The sequence below is a fragment of the Trichinella spiralis genome (genome assembly GCF_000181795.1).
Source record: "Trichinella spiralis strain ISS 195 chromosome Unknown Scfld4, whole genome shotgun sequence".
Classification (NCBI taxonomy): Eukaryota; Metazoa; Nematoda; class Enoplea; order Trichinellida; family Trichinellidae; genus Trichinella; species Trichinella spiralis.
In genome coordinates, this window is record NW_003526943.1 from 6014099 (window position 1) to 6031536 (window position 17438).

Below are 17438 nucleotides of genomic sequence, written 5' to 3' on the forward strand. Positions count from 1 at the left end.
TTTGCTTCATTTTAATACGGAAATTATCTTTACTATTTGCATAATATAGCGGAAAAACACCCAATTTATGCAAAATTTTGTAAATATGTGCAAAACTGATTTCACAGTATGATATGAAAACAATATCTTTTATTACTGTTAGTGAAATGTAAAGAATTTTGTAAAATGAAGAATAAAGCATCAATGCGCAAAGAGTTAAAAATTTCCGCATGCATATAGATATGATAATAATTTATGGAAAATTGTTGTTCTAAAGCATAAATCCTATTTTAAAATACAGATAAGAATATGGCCTACATGATATGGAAACAAGTCCATACAAACAGATCAATCATTATCATGCGTTTTCCGCTTATACGACTCATAGCATAAGCAGTTGACCTGTACTGTTTTCACAATTTCAAATTATCGCATTCACAGATCATTAATAAAATACATTTGTGCTGAACAAAACGAGTTTTTATTCTTTATTTTAGCTTAAAATTTACGCAGCTTAATGGAATAAATGACTATCGCTTTCATTTGCTGCACTATTTATTTTTATATGCATTTCATAAATAGTCTTCATACAATATTTAAAAAAAACTTGTTACGTTTGATGCAGGATGTGTGATTTCACTTTGAAAAGCAGTGCTTAAGCAGTTGTTTTTGTTTGTTTAATGTACAAAAAGCTTGAAATTCAGTTGAATTGAAAATTTCATGTATTGAAATTTTCAATTGTATGAAAAATATTCATTTTATAAATATACAGTATCAGGATGAATTTCTTAAGAAGCATCATAGATGCAGAAAAGTAGAAGCTGCAAAAGAGCTAAACTGGCTTGATGTGTTGTTATATATTTGTAAATAAATTTGAAACAGGAATTTGAATTGTGCTCTTATCTAGTTGAAATTATGCCTGAAAAGCAAGGTCGATGCATTTTATGTCTTAAATGAAAATGGCCATTAACCTGTTCATAAACTGTCACTTGGTTGATTCTTAAAATGGATTTTAAAAAAACTAACTGAACATGCTGCTAATAATTGATCTAAAAAATATTTAATTGTTTCATCGTTTTTTAATATTTGTAGGAAAAATTATTCATTGTCTTATCCGTGAAAACTGTGTGTATTTGTTTTGAGAAAAATTATACGGTGGCTAATGCATGGTTAAATTGCGCAAAAAATTAAAAATGAAGCTTGGCTAATAGCTTGATTTTTGTTGATCATAATGCCAAGTGATAATAAATGAAAAATGACAATATTTTGCGGTTATTAGCAATTGTAAAAGTTACTTTATTTCTTAAGCTAATATTATTGTTGGAGATGATTAGAAATTATTTGTAAAAGCTATTATTACCAATATTTTGTATAAAATTTTGTTGCACTTTTTCAAAAAATTGCTGCTTCTGTAGTTTATTGTTCAGCAGTTTTAAATAAATCTTGCTTTTAATAATACGAAAGCATTATGAACTTTATTTGTATTTCGTTCATGTAAGACTGATTGATTTTCATAGCAAATGTTATTGTTTTTCTGTAGTGCTGAAACTGGGTTCAACACTTTGGTACTGATAAAAATTGGTGCTTGCAGGGCTAAGGTAAAAGGCCATAACCCTAAATCACACTGTGCAAAACAATCATTTTGTATTCTTTAAAAATTTGCATTTTGTCATTTTACTAATCGTGGTAATTTATTTAATCATCTATAAAAATATTTACTTTATGCTGTAAGTTCAAAACGAATTTTCAAATATTTTACCAAATTTTATAAATCATTCTGCTATAATAATGCAGCAATCTGCTGTATTTGAGAATAATTGTATGGAATTTATTTATTTAAAATGGCAATTTATTTTATTAGAAATAGAACGTTCTCTCAATGTTGTTTTTTATAATTGGTAAGAATTGGCTACCCTCATTATTATACGTCAGCAGCATTTTCAACTCACTTCATTTTAATTAATAGGCACTTTGAGAAACGGCATGCTTTTATGTTTATAATGCTAATATAAAGTGAAATAATTATTTATCTTTCTGTTTGTTATCAATGCTTAGTTCTATTTCCTGAATTCACTGGATTGGTCTTCGTTGGTCTACACTCAGTTAGATTATTGTAAACAATATTCACCACTTAAATATTCTAAAAACAAATAATTCATCATAAATGACATTCCATAATCAATTATAAAACAATAAAAATGGTATATCAACCCATATTGTAACAGAATATAAATTACAATTTTGATTTTAGTTCGACTTTAATAGCCCATTTCTGCAGAGGTTAAACATTCATTGCTGATAAGAACGAAGCAAATCATAAAAATTATTACCTTTTTTTCTTTAAACAGCAAAACATTTAAACTATAATTTCAATGTATAATTGAAAATTATATTTTAATATAACTGAATGAATGATAATGAGTTTATTGAATATTGTTAAAATTTTACAATTTTTAAGATTAATACATTCAGTTCAGAGAAAAATAAGCATAAATTAATTGCAATAATTTCGATCAGTTAAGTATAAAAATATGTAAAAAGATTTGAAATATTACTTTTGCTTTCGTGTAGACAAATTTGCATGTTATTACATTACTTTACTCATCACTTTTTGTTGTTAATCATAAATTCAAAAATTCAAAATCTCGTTCATTTAAAGTGATTTTTAAATAAAGTAAACACTTCAAGTAAATGAATGGCGTTTTAAATTTGAAGAAACAAGTAGCATGATTTATTTTTATAAAATATGATTTTTAGTCAATTTCGCATTTTACTTTTTTGATTTGTTTTGTTTTGCTTTGCTTTGTTTTGCTCTATTTGTTTTTTTAATATGAAAGTGTTTCATATTTCCTTATACAATATTTTTAATTTTGACATGTTTTGCATACGTCACGTATGGTTAGATAACTTTTATTTGCACATCTACTTGTTCATGTCGAAATACATTTAATAACATAAACATATGTATATACATTTATATTTAAGATGTGTAATGTGATTTTTGTAGTGCCAAATATAATTTAACAATTGTGATAAATGTGAAATGCTATGCAATTAGTTTTAGAATAGTTGAACAAAGCTTGAGAAACGCTGTAGCATTCAGATATGATGAATGCATTTATTAATTAATCCCATTGTTATGAGTGAAGTGGAAATACGAAGACGTTTTGCATTTGTAAATAACATAGCTACATATATGCATTTACAGCATTTCAATGTAATACTATATAAATAATAATTGCTCAATAATTAATATTATTTGCTTATTTTGTTTGTGCAACTGACATATTTGTGCAGAATACAAGTTTCTTCTTATGATTTTGAATTTAAATAAGCTCGACTTGTTCTGTACAGTTTGAATATGCTTCAAATGCTTTTGTTCTGTTTTTTTTATTTTGAACATTTTCTTAGTATCCAGTTAGAATAGCATCAGAACATTTATGTCATTTACTTTGTCAAGTTTTGTTTTAATGTGCAGTTTTTGATCTTAAAAAGCAAAAGAAATTACCCCCGAAGATACAATAATTATCCAGAAATGCGTGGTTGTTGTTTTATTACAATTAGATGACAATTAGGAATGGAATGCTATTAAAATTTACAATTTGTTTATTACTTCCCTACACTGCGGGCATTTCAATCACATCTTTTACAAATGTATATTACCGGTTGAAGCGGTGGTGTATGTATATAGTTGTCAAATGGCGTCATCAGTTTCAAGTTTTCCATTCATCATAATCTTAAGTAACAAGAAAATGCTGCCAGAAATATTGGCTATTATCATCTAGTAATCGTGTATTGTTTAAAATAAATATAGGTTTGTTGAAAACATTGTTTGAAAAAGTTAGCAAAGTTATAAGCTTTTTATCTGTTGTATGTATACGGTTGGCTCGGAAATGATATATCAAAAAATTGAGCATTTTTAAGCAATTGCTCAAAAATTACTTTCTTATAAATCAGCTTGCTTGTAGTTTTAATTTTCTACATAAATTTATCAAGAAAGAAACAAGCCTTGCTCTAAGAAGAAGTGTATTGTTTTGAATGCTTAAAATCGTTGCAACTTCAACAACTCAACATTAAGATTAAGGAGAAGAGAAAAACAATTTTATTATTTTATGATATATTTTCAGCACATGAAAAATGACAATAATGTTGATGGATATTGTTGTTTAAATGATTAAAATTGTACAGAGGTGCGAGTTATGATGATAATTTAACACTGCTTCCCGCTAATTTATGATGGGACTGAACAATTTCACATGTCAAGCATTTGACAGTCTTCTTCACTTCCAGCAATATTTCTGTCGTACTATCCTATTTCAGGTGCTGATTTTACGGCAGCGTGAAAATACAACTAGCTTTGCTGACGTCATTCTAAATCTGCGTAATTCCTGTTTGTTGAGAATCGAAAAAGCGCCGAATCAGAATTATTTAAACTCATTTGCTGCTTCAGTTTAGCTGAAGCTCGTTGAGTCAAACGACCATTCCCATTCACTCAGAGGTAATTTAATATTTCCGTTTCCCGTTTCTATTCATATAATATGCAAGCATATTTTTAAAATTATCCTTAACCTTTTTTTTTGAAATTATCAGTTAGACATATTTGTGAGAGGTAGATTATTTTTAATTTTTCAATATAACATTTTTTCACACTTCAAATAGACAATAGTGACTTGTTATCAGAAGAACAAAAATAACTATATATCTATCAATGTTCAGTGTCAACATGATTCGCTTCTTTACTCTGAGAAAAGCAAATTGTTTTGACGATACTGTACAGATGATAAACAAATGTCATCATGAAATGCCATCAAAATGCTTTCTATTTATAACTTCATTGAAATATCACTTTAAATGGAAAATAATATCCACAAATGCAACAATAATCATAATCAGATTTTTATTTTTGATTCTTTGCAGCTTCTTTTTTATAATTGTACTTTTTTGCTTTTTTTGCTGAATGATTGAATATGCTCTTGAAATGTCAAAATTAAGCTTATTGCTTGTTGCGTTGCGAAGATTTGAAATAAATTTATTTCTGTCGATCACATTATGCATTATCTGTCACGCATTATGACAAAATGCAAAGCCAAAAGAATGATTAAGTTTAGAGATTTCATGATATTCCGAATTTAGTAATTATGCCAAGTATTTTTTTTATCTTTCTCTGGAATTTATACTTCAACTGAAATAACATATCATTGCAATGAGTTGTATTTTTTATTAAATTTCTTTTGTGAGATTATTATTCATTATTGTAAACATTTGTATAATGAGTTGATGCATTTATTACCCACCTTTTATACCTATCACAGATTAAACAGATTACCAATAAGAGCAGCAGCTCATTTTTAATTTTGCATGCTGAATAACTATTTTCTTTCATAATGCATGCAGTGATAAAAATCAAATATTTTTACTCCACGATTAACAAGTTGAAATGAATGGAAATCAATTTTCCATGAATTCAATTTCACACGGCAATATTTTTAGATCATTTACGCAAACTTAAGCTGGTCATGCAGCCAGAGTTACAATTTCAAAGAAATTTCTTTGCTTTTCGTGTCACGCTGCGTCAAAAAAATTTTGTTTTTACATATTTTCAATTAAATATTTTGATTATTGAATGTTTAATATTAAAATGCACTCAGCACATTATTTTATCAATGCAAATAATCGAAAGGTCAGGTGAAATTGATTATGTCATTTTATTTATTGTTGTCAGTTGGAACTACTGTCAGCGATAACACATAATTGCCCTTGCTTGTAAATCAGCAAATCATTCTCATTTGTCCTCATTAATATATATATTTCTATTTCAAACAATCCAACGCACTTCTCACCTTGCAGTGCTGCATTCATAAACTGCTGCTTTGTTGTTTCAAAGCTGAACATTTTAGGTAAGCTTTTATACTTTTAATTTTGAATGTTTAAACTTTTTAAAACAGTTTAAACTTAAGTATAGTATTTGAATTAACTGAAAGCTATCGAGATAACTTTCCCAAATCTGGACTGGCATTGCCTCATTTTCTTCACTCCATTTGTCCGTTGCCCATTTATTGGTTTGTAACATTTTTTATAGCTTTTTTCTTTCAAATCACATGATCTGATGCTATTGAACTGCAGTGCTTAAACTAGATACACCAGCGCTCTTTTTTATGTAATTTAATGTATGCATTGTATTTTATGTAGCACTGAACTTTTGTTTTTAAAAAATTTAAAATGAACTTTCAGATAAACAGAAAACAGTGAAGCAACGAAAAAGTAAGGCGACATAGTAATGTTTAATCTCCCGCATAGCTAATTGAACAAATCATGTTTAATAATGTTAACAATACTCGATAATGATAATGGATATAAGGAATCTTCACAGGCATGTATAGATATAATTGAGATTGCATATCATTTTCAATTGACGATTTAGGCATGGAAAAATCCTTCAAAAATTATTTTTTGAATAGGATTAATGCTTGTATTTAGCAATATTAAAAGCCTAGTTGAGGGAATAGCATTTTGGCAGGTTAGACTACATTACTTAACTGCTTAAAGTTGCATTTGTGGAAATTTTTCACTATTTAGATCTACCTACACGTGTTTCTTTTTTTATTAATTCTTCTTCAGTTTTATTGCTTTGAAAATAGAACGTAGCTTCGTAACGCATTTCTTTAATATGAAACTTTTTTTTGTTTAAAGCAACGATAAAGTGACGTCTGCAAGTTTTTATACATTACAAAATTTTGACTTTTTAACATTTTAAAAATGCAAATACCAAAAAAATTATATTGCAGTAGTAGTAGGCGATGTCGCCGTCATAGTTGTAATTGAATTGTTTTTATTTTTACCAGTTTTAAAATTTCTATACATTTATTGTAATTTACAAGTGGAATGATTTAAAAGCAATCATTTTATAATGTGTTAAATTATTCCATATCTGCTATTATCTTAGCATACAATTTAGGCTGAACAGTTATATTTTTTCAGATAGCTATATTAATATGAACAATAGCAATAATTCATTTATTGAAAAGCTATCATTCGTTAATCAATGGGTGTTTTGCATCATTGCGAATCAGAATGGAAAAAGTAATAAATAAAAAAGCGACAGTATTTTCTAGTTGAATTGTATCATTTTACAACAGCGGAATAGTAGTTTTTATGCATTGTTGTTTCAAATAAAGCACATTTAACATGAAAGTGTAAAAATGCTTGTCAAGTCGTTCGTCTGCGTAAAGTGTGCTGAATGCTTCTTAATATTTTTGCTTATAATTATTGCTTAATGTTTTGGTAAATTTTATTCTTTATTTGAAATGTTCTCTGCAAAAATGCAAAATTTGCTGGCAATGAAAAACGGCAAAGCCTTTTTTAATTTTTGATTGAATAGCATGCTGATCAAAGATTTAAATTTCGGTTATGTGGTGTGTGTGCATATGTGTTAACTTAGCCATTCGAAAGGGATGGATATTGTTTTGTTGTAGAAATAATTCAATTAGTGCAAGCAGTAAAATTTGAAATGATGAACCTATTTCACAGCTTTATAACCGCATGGCGTAACTAAATGATCACTGCGTGTCACATTCAATTTCGGTCAGTTTCAATCATTTTTTCTTTCAGTGTTACCGAAACTTTTTTGCTTGTACCAACCAGTCGATTGTTGGTCAATTATTTGCTGAAATAAGCCGCTTGTTGTATTGCAGTTTTCATCGTTAATAGAGCCAAGCAATGGTGTTGCACCAAGAACAAAAATACAATACGAACGTCTCTTCATTCAAACAACGCAAATTCAGGTAAAGCATTCATGACAATTATTCCATTATCAAATTCCAATGGATAACAATCATTATAATAAATTTTTTTAATTACGTTAAATCACTAAAATTTAAATTATCTATTTAATGAAAAAAAATTAATTTAGTATCAAATTACTGTTAGGTACTATTTTATTTTTACCGATCTAAGTATGATTTTATCTAAGTATGGTAAAAATTTTCAAATAATAAGTGACCAAGAGATGATGCAATTTTGATTTTACAATTCTGTGAGAAGAAAACTTCAAATTGTTCATCACATAAAAAATATAAGAAAAGACAAAATTTCTATTTCGAAATTACTCAATCAATATATGAATCAGATGAATGATTTATTATGGGAAATTATGTTAGCTTTGCTTAAATTTATTTTCAAATTAAATTTAAACAGCACAGTTTTCATGTATGCAGTATGAATGTAAAATTATTGTAATTATTTTTTAAAACTGGAAATGACATTTAATAGGAACTGTTTTATTATTTAAGATGCGATTGTTTTTCAAGTTTTAAATTTCATCACTGATCAATTACTGATATGGGAATTTAACTTTGCAGTTTATTCAGGCAGATTATTTTGTTCATTGTCATAGAACATGAATGATGACCAGGAAATGGGAATAAATTTAACTTTTCTGCGCGGACTGCAAAAACTGGATACATAAATTATTAAAATAAAATATCGTTGTTCTGTTTTTGCATTTAATTTTTCATCTTGACAAAGAATTCAATAAACCTCCAACTTCCGTTTGAACTTTCATTTTAATAGGAAGCTTGAAGCTTGAACCGGACAAGATACCCAGACATTGTTGTAATTCGGTTTTATTTTCTATTTCAATAATTTATTGAAAAATTACCTTATTTGATGTACTAATTATAAATTTTAATTGTTAAAAGTGATCTAAATATAAAAAGTTCCAAAAATTCAAATTAAACTTCTACACCGAATTTCCCAATGTTTAAAAATGTTATGGTCTTTTTCAGAGCTAAGCAAATTATTTTCCTCTTCATTTGTGCGGCTGTAATTATAGCACTGGTAATAGCTCTTATTGTGATCCTGTTGAATAAAGAAGTCGTCGAAGTATGTAGACCTTTACTTTATTTTATTTTTCTTTTGGTAAATTCAATTTAAAAAAGTAAAAGCGTTATTAATCAACTATCTGCATGCTTATTCATACAGCTTTGTTAACAATTCTTCGAATTAAATATTCAATAAATCATACACTGCTTTGCAATTTTGAAACAGTGAACTGACTGATTTATATTTTTTAAATATATAATAATAAACAATTCATAACTCTTTTTCTAGTTCATAGTTTACTTACTGAATGATAAAGTTTTGATTATTTCATTTTCGAAGCAATTAATTATTCGTTAGTGGCATTTCCTTGTTATTTAAAATTTATTATTTTAATTTTTTTAAATGAAAATTAAAATTATTGTATCGAATCAGACGTAAAATACTTTATGAAAATTCAATTTTAATTATTATTCCTGAAAATTGAAATTATAATTTTTTTTGGTAAATTGGTTTATTCAATTCTATTCTACTTCATTCAAATATGGCGTAACTTTGCTTGTAGGAAATTAAAACAGAACATAGATGGCCCAGTCCATCAAATTCGTTGCTTTTGGAATTTCAAAAGGGTGCTGTTGCAGCTGATAATGGAATTTGTTCAGAAATTGGACGTGATGTATTAATAAAAGGAGGAAATGCCATCGATGCAGCCATAGCCACAACAATATGCATTGGAGTTTTCGATGCGCACAGCAGTGGTATAGGTGGAGGCCATTTCTCTACAATATATATAAAGTAAATACTTTTTTCTTTTGTGTTTCTGTTTGTGAACTTAAAAAATAATATAAAATTTTAATAACAATAATAATAATGATAATTACAGAAAGGACCGTCGATGCTTTACTGTAAACGCCAGACAAACTGCACCGGAAGCAGCTAATGAAAGCATGTTCGTCGGTGATGCAGAAGGTTCTCTTTTCGGTAAGCAATTTTAAATTGTAATTTTCGAATTAAATACAAATATCCATTTCAGGAAGTCGTTCAATAGCAGTCCCTGGTGAAGTGTACGGTTTGTGGTTGCAGTACAAGCAGTTCGGTGGAAAACTGCCTTGGCGTGATTTACTCATGCCTACAGCAAATATATGTCGTTACGGAATTTTAATATCTGATGCACTAGCGGTGAAATTGCAAGAAAATGAAAATTATATACTTTCGCCAGATTCACATCTCAAGTAAAGCTTTCTTGCTTTGATCTATATCTTTAATTCTGGAATTACCTTCAATTCAATGTTAATTATTTCAGAATCTTCATCAATCCTGAAACCAATGGAGCTTATAAAGCTGGTGAAGTAATGCGTCGACCCGAGCTCGCAGATGCACTGGAACAGTTAGCCAATGCTGCTGATCCTGTTCAACTGTTCTACAATGGTACAATGGCGAAAGATATGGTAGAAGAGTTCAAACAGATGGGTAATAGATTTATTGAAATTATGTTGAAATTTGCTCTGCAAATGATTTTTTCTTTCAATTAAGGCGGTATCATCACCGAAGAAGATATGCGCAATTATAGAGCAAAACTTTCACAACCTTTGCAAATTTCAATAGGAGAAAACCTAATCGCCTGTGGACCACCTCCACCATCATCCGCTGTCATTCCAATGGCTATAATGAACATCATGGATGGTAAATTTGATAAGATTTGAAAAAAATAAGAGAGAAAAAACGGATAATTGTAAAGCTAGATCAAATAGAATGTTTATTCCACAGGTTTCAATGTATCGCCAAGAGATGCAGAATCAAGCGAGTCTGAAGCACTGGTGTTGCATCGATTTCTGGAAGCGATGAAGTTCTCCTACGCTGCTCATTCTCAATTTGGTGATGCCGACTTTGTACCCGAAGTGCTCAGTTTGGCTAAAAGAATTTTGACGAAACAGTACGCACAAGATGTACGCAAAAAAATCACCAATCGCAGCCACGAGAGTTCATATTATGGAGAGTTGTACACTTCACGACCAAATCACGGAACTGCTCACATAAGCGTTCTCGACGCTGAAGGCAACGCAGTTTCACTGACAACAACTATAAATACATAGTAGGAATTGAATATCAAAATCAATATACGAATAGTTTTTTTTAATATTGATCATTTTTATTCTGTTCGACAGTTTTGGAAGCAAAGTACGCTCGACAAAGTACGACATAATTTGGAACAACGATATGGACGACTTTTCAACGCCGGGTCTTACAAATTTTTTTGAATATCCACCTTTGCCAAACAACTTTATCAAAGCAGGCAAAAGGCCCCTGTCATCAATGTCACCGTTGATATTTTATGACCAAACCAACGGCAATGTGAAACTGGTGGTCGGTGCTGCCGGCGGTTCTAGAATTATCTCAACAACCGCTTGGGTAGCGTTCAGAAGTATATTCCTGAACGAGACAATAAAAGAAGCAGTTGATCGACCACGTCTGCACCATCAACTTTCACCAAACAGAGCCTATTATGAAACTTTATTCCCACAAGTACTCACTATTCTTCTCGTTCTTATAATTTCGTTTGTTTCATTGCAAACAATTATTGCTTGTTTAGGGTTTTGTAGATGACTTGAAAAATTACGGTCAGAATATGGTACCGACTGAACCGGCCACTGCAGCCACTGGTATACTCGTTTCTGACAACGGCGTCATCTCCGCCAACAGTGACTGGCGCAAAGGTGGAGGATATCCAGCTGGATATTAACCTCTCAAATGATATATTCAACGTCTGTGTATGACTAATTTAATGTAAATTTATGCAATTTATCCAAGAAATCAAACAACGCGTGCATACATTTGTGTACAACATTTCCATGTATTTTATGTCAGTGCGTACACGTGTACATATCTATATCTATATATATATACATATATACTTCTTTTTGTATATACATATTTATTTGTATGCAAAACAGAGAAAAAACAAAAATTCACATCATAATCATTCAGTTGCGACTACGCTTACGGTCATTATGAAAAGATGACGATCTCCTCCGATGCGATTTACATTTCTGCTTGTAATTTAAACTTGGAGAACGATGTCGTCTAGATTCACGTCCTGCATCCTTCTTCACATGTTGTGCAGTTGCTTTTTCTTTATTATAATGACCGCACTTTTCCTTTCTCCTGTGATCATCACTTTTCTGTTGCTTTTCTCGAAAACGTTTATGCTTGCTTTTAGCTGTAATAAGAGAACAAAAACATAAATAAATAAATACATATATACATATATGTTAATGGTCAAAATTTCCATTCTTTACCATTGTAAGAATCTGATTCCGAGGTCGAAGAGGAAGAATTACTGGCAGCTGAATCTGAGTCAACAGCAACTTCTTGACGTTTCTTCTTTCGAGCAAGCTTTTTGCTTTTCGACTTTTTCGAATAGTTGAAAAATTTGCTATAACAAAAAGAAATCATTGACAAAAAAAATACATCATATTAAACGACAAAAGTGAAATGTGCATTTTCGTCAAAATTCGCCAATTATTAATGAAAGTAGAAAATCGGATAACCAACTGAATATCGAACAATAAATTACACTGTCACTGATAAATAAACATTTGAAATGTACTGAAAATTACAATTATCCACTGAATTGTATATTATAAAAAACAAAATGCAAATTCTCTACACCCCGCATCCAGTATAAAACAGTGTAACAACAACATTTCGACATTGCAGCAGCATGTGCAAAGTTGACCCAACAGCGAAGACAACTGCAAACTGCTCGTAAGCAAATGTTCTCACTATTCAAATTTTGCAAGAGAAAACAAACAAACAACGCGCTCCAGTGTTGTTTGTATCACTTTTCAACAGCACCATAGTGGCTGGATACACACAACAGTGCAACAAATATCGCGACCAGAAGCGGAACAAATGAAGATGGATGTGCATCGTCCGAGTAAAGTTTACTCTGCTGTGAGAGTGGTGAATGAATCGAATGGAAAATGCAAAACCTCCAGCCGCCCAGGCTGTAACAAATAGATATATATATATGGCGATGCAAGCCGCCGGCACGGCAATTGCGACGCTGCTTTTGATGTCGTTCAAATCTTTCGGCTTGCAATCAACACAAACAACACGCTGGTGCGTGGTCGATTCGCCGGCAAATCGACAATTGTGTTCTGAAATGGTGGACGATTTGGCCAAGGCGATGAACAGTGGCGGCAAAATTGAATGCGTGTTCGGCAAGCACCGCGTGGACTGCATGCGCCAAGTTGAAGCCGGCCTGGCCGACTGCATCAATTTGCAAGCCGAGGAAATTTACGCCGCCGGTCGGTATTTGGAATTGCGCCCGACTTTGGCCGAACGTTGGCTTGGGGACGAATTCGCCGAACGGTCGTTCGCCGTGGTGCGCCGACGGTCGACGGGCCACGTTCCAAGCGTGCACCGCTGGCTGAAGCGGCTCGAAAACAAGCGCCTCTGCTTGCCGGCACTGGCTGAACCCAACATCCACTACCAGGCGCTGGCGAACGTGCTTCTGCCGTTGGGCGTGGTCCGACAAGAGCGAATCCACTGCCAGTCGACGGCCCAGACTTTGGCCGACTTTTTCGGTCCGTCGTGCATGCCGGGCCAGTGGACCCGACCCAACGGCCAGAACGAACGGTTCACGGCCGACCACACCCAGTGTGCACTGTGCCACGACGACTGTTCCAAAGAGGACCAACATGCCGGCGAAGACGGTTCGCTGAGATGTTTGACGGAACGCGACGCCGACATCGCGTTCACCAGTCGACCGGCTCTGCTCCGGTGGATCACCTCCAACTCCAGCAATTCCACGTCGCCTACCACCACCGACGGTAGTCGTCGGTTCCAACTGCTCTGCTTGCACGGTCAACTGGCTGACTTGGAATCGACATCCTGCGCCTGGTTTGCCAGAAAAACCAACGCTATCGTCACCGCCCCTGTGGACAACAACAACAACAACAACAATCCAACAACGGTAAAAACAATTGTCGACATTTTCAATTTGTTCAAAAAATCCAAACCGAATTGGTTCCAACGACTGCTGTTCACCGGTGACCAAGTGTCCGAACTGATTCGACTCCAATACCACAGCACGTACGAACGTTATTTGGGCAAATTGTTCGTCCGTTCGTTTGAAAGCCCATTTCCAGAACAGATTTGCCCCAAGTGGAACGTGAAATTTTGCGTCGTTGGCCAGGAAAAGATGCGCAAATGCGTGGACATGGCGATCGCCTGGGCGAGCGTCAGGCTTAAGCCGACGATCGTATGCCAGTTGGCCAACCACAGACAACAATGTCTGGCACGAATCCGATCCGCCCAAAGTGACGCAACGCTTGTCGCCACGCCCGAAGCGATCCAAGCGCAGACGTTCGACGACGTCGTACCGGTGGCGATGGAAGTGAGCGCCGACGATTCGATGGCTTCGTACGTGCTGGCCGTGGTGGCCAAACGGAAATCCAATTCCGCGTTCAAGCATCGTCGACAACTATTCCACAATGCCAACGTCTGTTTCGACAACGACCAAACCAAAGCGATCGTGATGGTGTCGCTCGAATTGGACGGCATGGTCGAAATGCGCCAGTGTCAATTTCAACAAGCAGCTGAAGATTTCTTCTTCAATACAAAGTCGATCTGCACAAATACCATTGTTCGACGAGAAAACAGTTTGTGCAAATTATGCAGAAATTTCAACTCGTACAATTTCTTTTGGAAATTCCATGCAGCTGACGTTTCAAATTATGCAGCAAAATCCGAAGCTGACATTGCATTCTTACACCTGACCGTTGATCAAATTCAAAAATTACAACACGGATCGAATTTCCTAAATCTCCTTTGTCCAAATGGTCAACGTAAACCAATCAACGACTATTCCAAATGCAACTGGCTCGAAACCCCAAATTCTGTGATCGTCACTTCCAGTGTTCATCAAGATTCGACCAGCAGGAGGCAAATCACTGAACTATTTGTCCACGGTCAACAGTATTATGCGATCAAATCTAACGACAAATTTTCCATCTTCCCCACCGCTAATGACCTTAGTTCAATATTTAACAAAAAAACAATAAGCTTGAAAGCGATACTGCCAGAAGAGGAAAATGAACCGAATCAATTTGGAGCAAAAGTATACGGTGCTCGAACATATCGCGTTTACCAAAAGCTCAGCATATGTTCGGCAGCACCGAAACATCAACTCTGCATATTGCTATTTCTGTGCATGCACTATTTGTCAAATGTTAAATTATTTTTTCAACATACTTGAATATTTTACTTCGTTCTTTTTCGGTCAAAGACTGAAGAAATGCAAACATCAACTGCTCCTCCGTTATTTTAGGCATTTCTGAATTTTCAATTTTCTTGCCCATTTTCTACAAAAAATTCTACCGTTAACAATTTCAGTATATATATAGATATATAGGTAAATTGTTTATTCAAAAAAATCTAACATTATAAATAAAAATTTTTTTAAGTATACCATTACTCTTCATTTTTTACCAAACTCACCTCAATGGCAATATCAGCACGGACATCATCAACAATATGCCGTTTCAATGTAAGACCATACTCAGAATGCATGTCACTCAGCAATTCATTTGTATGCTCCAATTCTAAAAAAAGTTGAAAAGTCAAAAATGACAATTTTTTATATTGCACAACAGTTCATATTGCTGTTAATAAAAATCAAATAGAAAACATACGATCATTGTCTCCAGTTGTGTCAGGTTGTTTCTCTACAAAGTGCTTTGTGGTGTTCATCTGTGCCGATGTTCCAGCATTCGATCTTGCAAGTTTGATCAAATCAGACGGATTTGTACAATCTAAAAAACAACCCTTTAAAATCCTTTTTCAAATACAATTTCCAATTATATTTTATCATTATACTCTCATATTTGAAAATATATACAATTAAAGCATATTATAATAAATCTAAAAGCATTAAGACAAGATATTTTTCACGTTAAGAACAAAAACTTGTTAAATAATTACACCCAGCGTCTTCAAAATTGCCAGACATGTTGAACAATGGACATTCACGATCCGTATTGATGTGCCCCCATTTATGGCACTTCACACATCGAACGTTACGTACTTGAATGCCGAATGGCTGATCACGTATCGTATCGTCTCCTTTAGCCCAACTAAGAAAAAAAATACATGTTATTAATAAGCAAACGGGAACATAATTACATACGATTCTCGGGGAGCATTATATTTTCGCTGCCATTCAAATTTTGGTTCCAAATCTGGATGTAATTCTTTTTCTTCAGCTTTTACACCAGCCGGTGCATCGTACATAAACGCCAATCCTAAACGTGCTTTCTCGTCACCAAGGAGAGCTCTGAAAATTCACTCACTATATCATCAAGTAAAAAACGTACACCGTTTTAAACAATATTTATGTCAAAGTCATGTAACATTTACACTACCAAATTCATCAAATCAAATCAATAGTTTCTGATAATTTTATAACCTTTCTTGTAAACAGTACTAAATAATAAACTTATTACTCATCATATAATATATAAAAGCCAAATGCTAAAAAACTTATTTATAGTGGAAGTGAAAAGAATGGTTTGTTCGTTGATAACAAAATACGATATTAGAAATATGAATTAACAACAAAGCGGTAAAAAGCACAAGCGTAAATTGGAAAAAAAGATAGATAAATAAATACATTACTCACTTGTTATTTAAGATTTCTTGCTCTTTTTCATATTGTGCCCGTAATTCTTCCTGCTTCTTTTTCTCTGCAGCCAATTTTTGTTCAGCCATAAACACTTTTTTCAGATTCCATATGGCTGAAGGATGGAAGTCCTTCTTGGACATGTAATTATTGAAGCCTTTTCCCATTTTTTCAATTTAACTTGCTATATTTGAAATAACAAAAAATCGCAGCTGCTACTCAGTAGTTGTTATTGAAACTACAGTAGTACAACAGTAATTTGATTCAAAAGTACATAAAAATTTATAGCAATAAGCTTCTGAATTAATAAATAATATGAAACCAAATTAATCACCATAAATGAATGTATTCATATATACAAATTATTAAAACGCATCAAGTGAACTTTTATGATTATCATAATAACAATTTGACCATTGACCAATTGCATGGAGACTTCACCATTTTCAACACTTTATTTATTCAACATTAATCATTTAAACCATATAAATTACTTATAGCATGAAATAATTATTAAATGAATAAATTTATATATGAATAATACTTTGTGGAATAATATTTTTTAACTAATAATGTTTGAATACTATTTCTTTGACTATCACTCCGTTATTTTATATTTTATGCAACATACTGTCTTTGAAAGTCATTATTAATGTTTTAGGGTTTATAATTAATATGAATTGCTGCTTCTATAATTTGTAATTTTATGATTAGTCATTAAAATTGTTAAGCTTGATTGTCAATATTACAGTACTTGATTAATTTGGAATGGTTGCCAACAATTGTTATTATGCAGGTTGTGTGGGTGGAATTAGTTGAGGATATTTTTCTATTATTTTTTTAAAACAGAGTTTTCGCTTATTGTTAATCATTGAAATTGCAAGTGATATTTGCAGCACTGGAGGTTGGAAACGTGACGTCACAGTAAGAAGGAAGTTTGAAAAGTTTATTGCAGTTT

The 17438-nt window shown here is 32.5% G+C and overlaps 4 protein-coding genes across 4 annotated transcripts; 3 read left to right on the top strand and 1 right to left on the bottom strand.

Annotated features, from left to right (window-relative positions):
• Positions 1 to 6971: 6971 nt before the first annotated feature.
• On the top strand, positions 6972 to 7807 carry Tsp_01480 (conserved hypothetical protein). Its single transcript, XM_003377248.1, has 2 exons — positions 6972 to 7059; positions 7761 to 7807. The coding sequence occupies exons 1-2, from the start codon at positions 6972 to 6974 to the stop codon at positions 7805 to 7807; spliced, it is 135 nt and encodes a 44-aa protein (XP_003377296.1).
• A 1936-nt stretch (positions 7808 to 9743) lies between these two features.
• Tsp_01479 (gamma-glutamyltranspeptidase 1) lies at positions 9744 to 11536 on the top strand. Its single transcript, XM_003377249.1, has 7 exons — positions 9744 to 9777; positions 9830 to 10028; positions 10100 to 10266; positions 10330 to 10479; positions 10564 to 10888; positions 10962 to 11319; positions 11387 to 11536. The coding sequence occupies exons 1-7, from the start codon at positions 9744 to 9746 to the stop codon at positions 11534 to 11536; spliced, it is 1383 nt and encodes a 460-aa protein (XP_003377297.1).
• A 1227-nt stretch (positions 11537 to 12763) lies between these two features.
• Tsp_01478 (transferrin family protein) lies at positions 12764 to 15058 on the top strand. Its single transcript, XM_003377250.1, has 2 exons — positions 12764 to 13631; positions 13950 to 15058. The coding sequence occupies exons 1-2, from the start codon at positions 12764 to 12766 to the stop codon at positions 15056 to 15058; spliced, it is 1977 nt and encodes a 658-aa protein (XP_003377298.1).
• Positions 15059 to 15273: 215 nt separating this feature from the next.
• Tsp_01477 (CBF1-interacting corepressor) lies at positions 15274 to 16647 on the bottom strand. Its single transcript, XM_003377251.1, has 4 exons — positions 16481 to 16647; positions 15985 to 16135; positions 15495 to 15627; positions 15274 to 15404 (listed from the first exon to the last, which is right to left on the bottom strand). The coding sequence occupies exons 1-4, from the start codon at positions 16645 to 16647 to the stop codon at positions 15274 to 15276; spliced, it is 582 nt and encodes a 193-aa protein (XP_003377299.1).
• Between the last annotated feature and the right edge of the window lie 791 nt (positions 16648 to 17438).

Excerpts from the sequence above, each read along its gene's own strand:
- Tsp_01480 (XM_003377248.1), top strand. The coding sequence starts at position 6,972 with ATGAACAATAGCAATAATTCATTTATTGAAAAGCTATCATTCGTTAAT. Across the intron at positions 7,060-7,760 it reads TGCGAATCAGAATGGAAAAA|GTAAAGCATTCATGACAATT; the intron begins GTAATAAATAAA and ends ACGCAAATTCAG.
- Tsp_01478 (XM_003377250.1), top strand. The coding sequence starts at position 12,764 with ATGAATCGAATGGAAAATGCAAAACCTCCAGCCGCCCAGGCTGTAACA. Across the intron at positions 13,632-13,949 it reads GTCGCCTACCACCACCGACG|AACAGATTTGCCCCAAGTGG; the intron begins GTAGTCGTCGGT and ends GCCCATTTCCAG.
- Tsp_01477 (XM_003377251.1), bottom strand. The coding sequence starts at position 16,647 with ATGGGAAAAGGCTTCAATAATTACATGTCCAAGAAGGACTTCCATCCT. Across the intron at positions 16,136-16,480 it reads CAAGAAATCTTAAATAACAA|AGCTCTCCTTGGTGACGAGA; the intron begins GTGAGTAATGTA and ends GTGAATTTTCAG. Across the intron at positions 15,628-15,984 it reads ATGCTCCCCGAGAATCGTAT|GGTTGTTTTTTAGATTGTAC; the intron begins GTAATTATGTTC and ends AGGATTTTAAAG.
- Tsp_01479 (XM_003377249.1), top strand. The coding sequence starts at position 9,744 with ATGTTCGTCGGTGATGCAGAAGGTTCTCTTTTCG. Across the intron at positions 10,029-10,099 it reads TCGCCAGATTCACATCTCAA|AATCTTCATCAATCCTGAAA; the intron begins GTAAAGCTTTCT and ends TAATTATTTCAG. Across the intron at positions 11,320-11,386 it reads ATGAAACTTTATTCCCACAA|GGTTTTGTAGATGACTTGAA; the intron begins GTACTCACTATT and ends TTGCTTGTTTAG.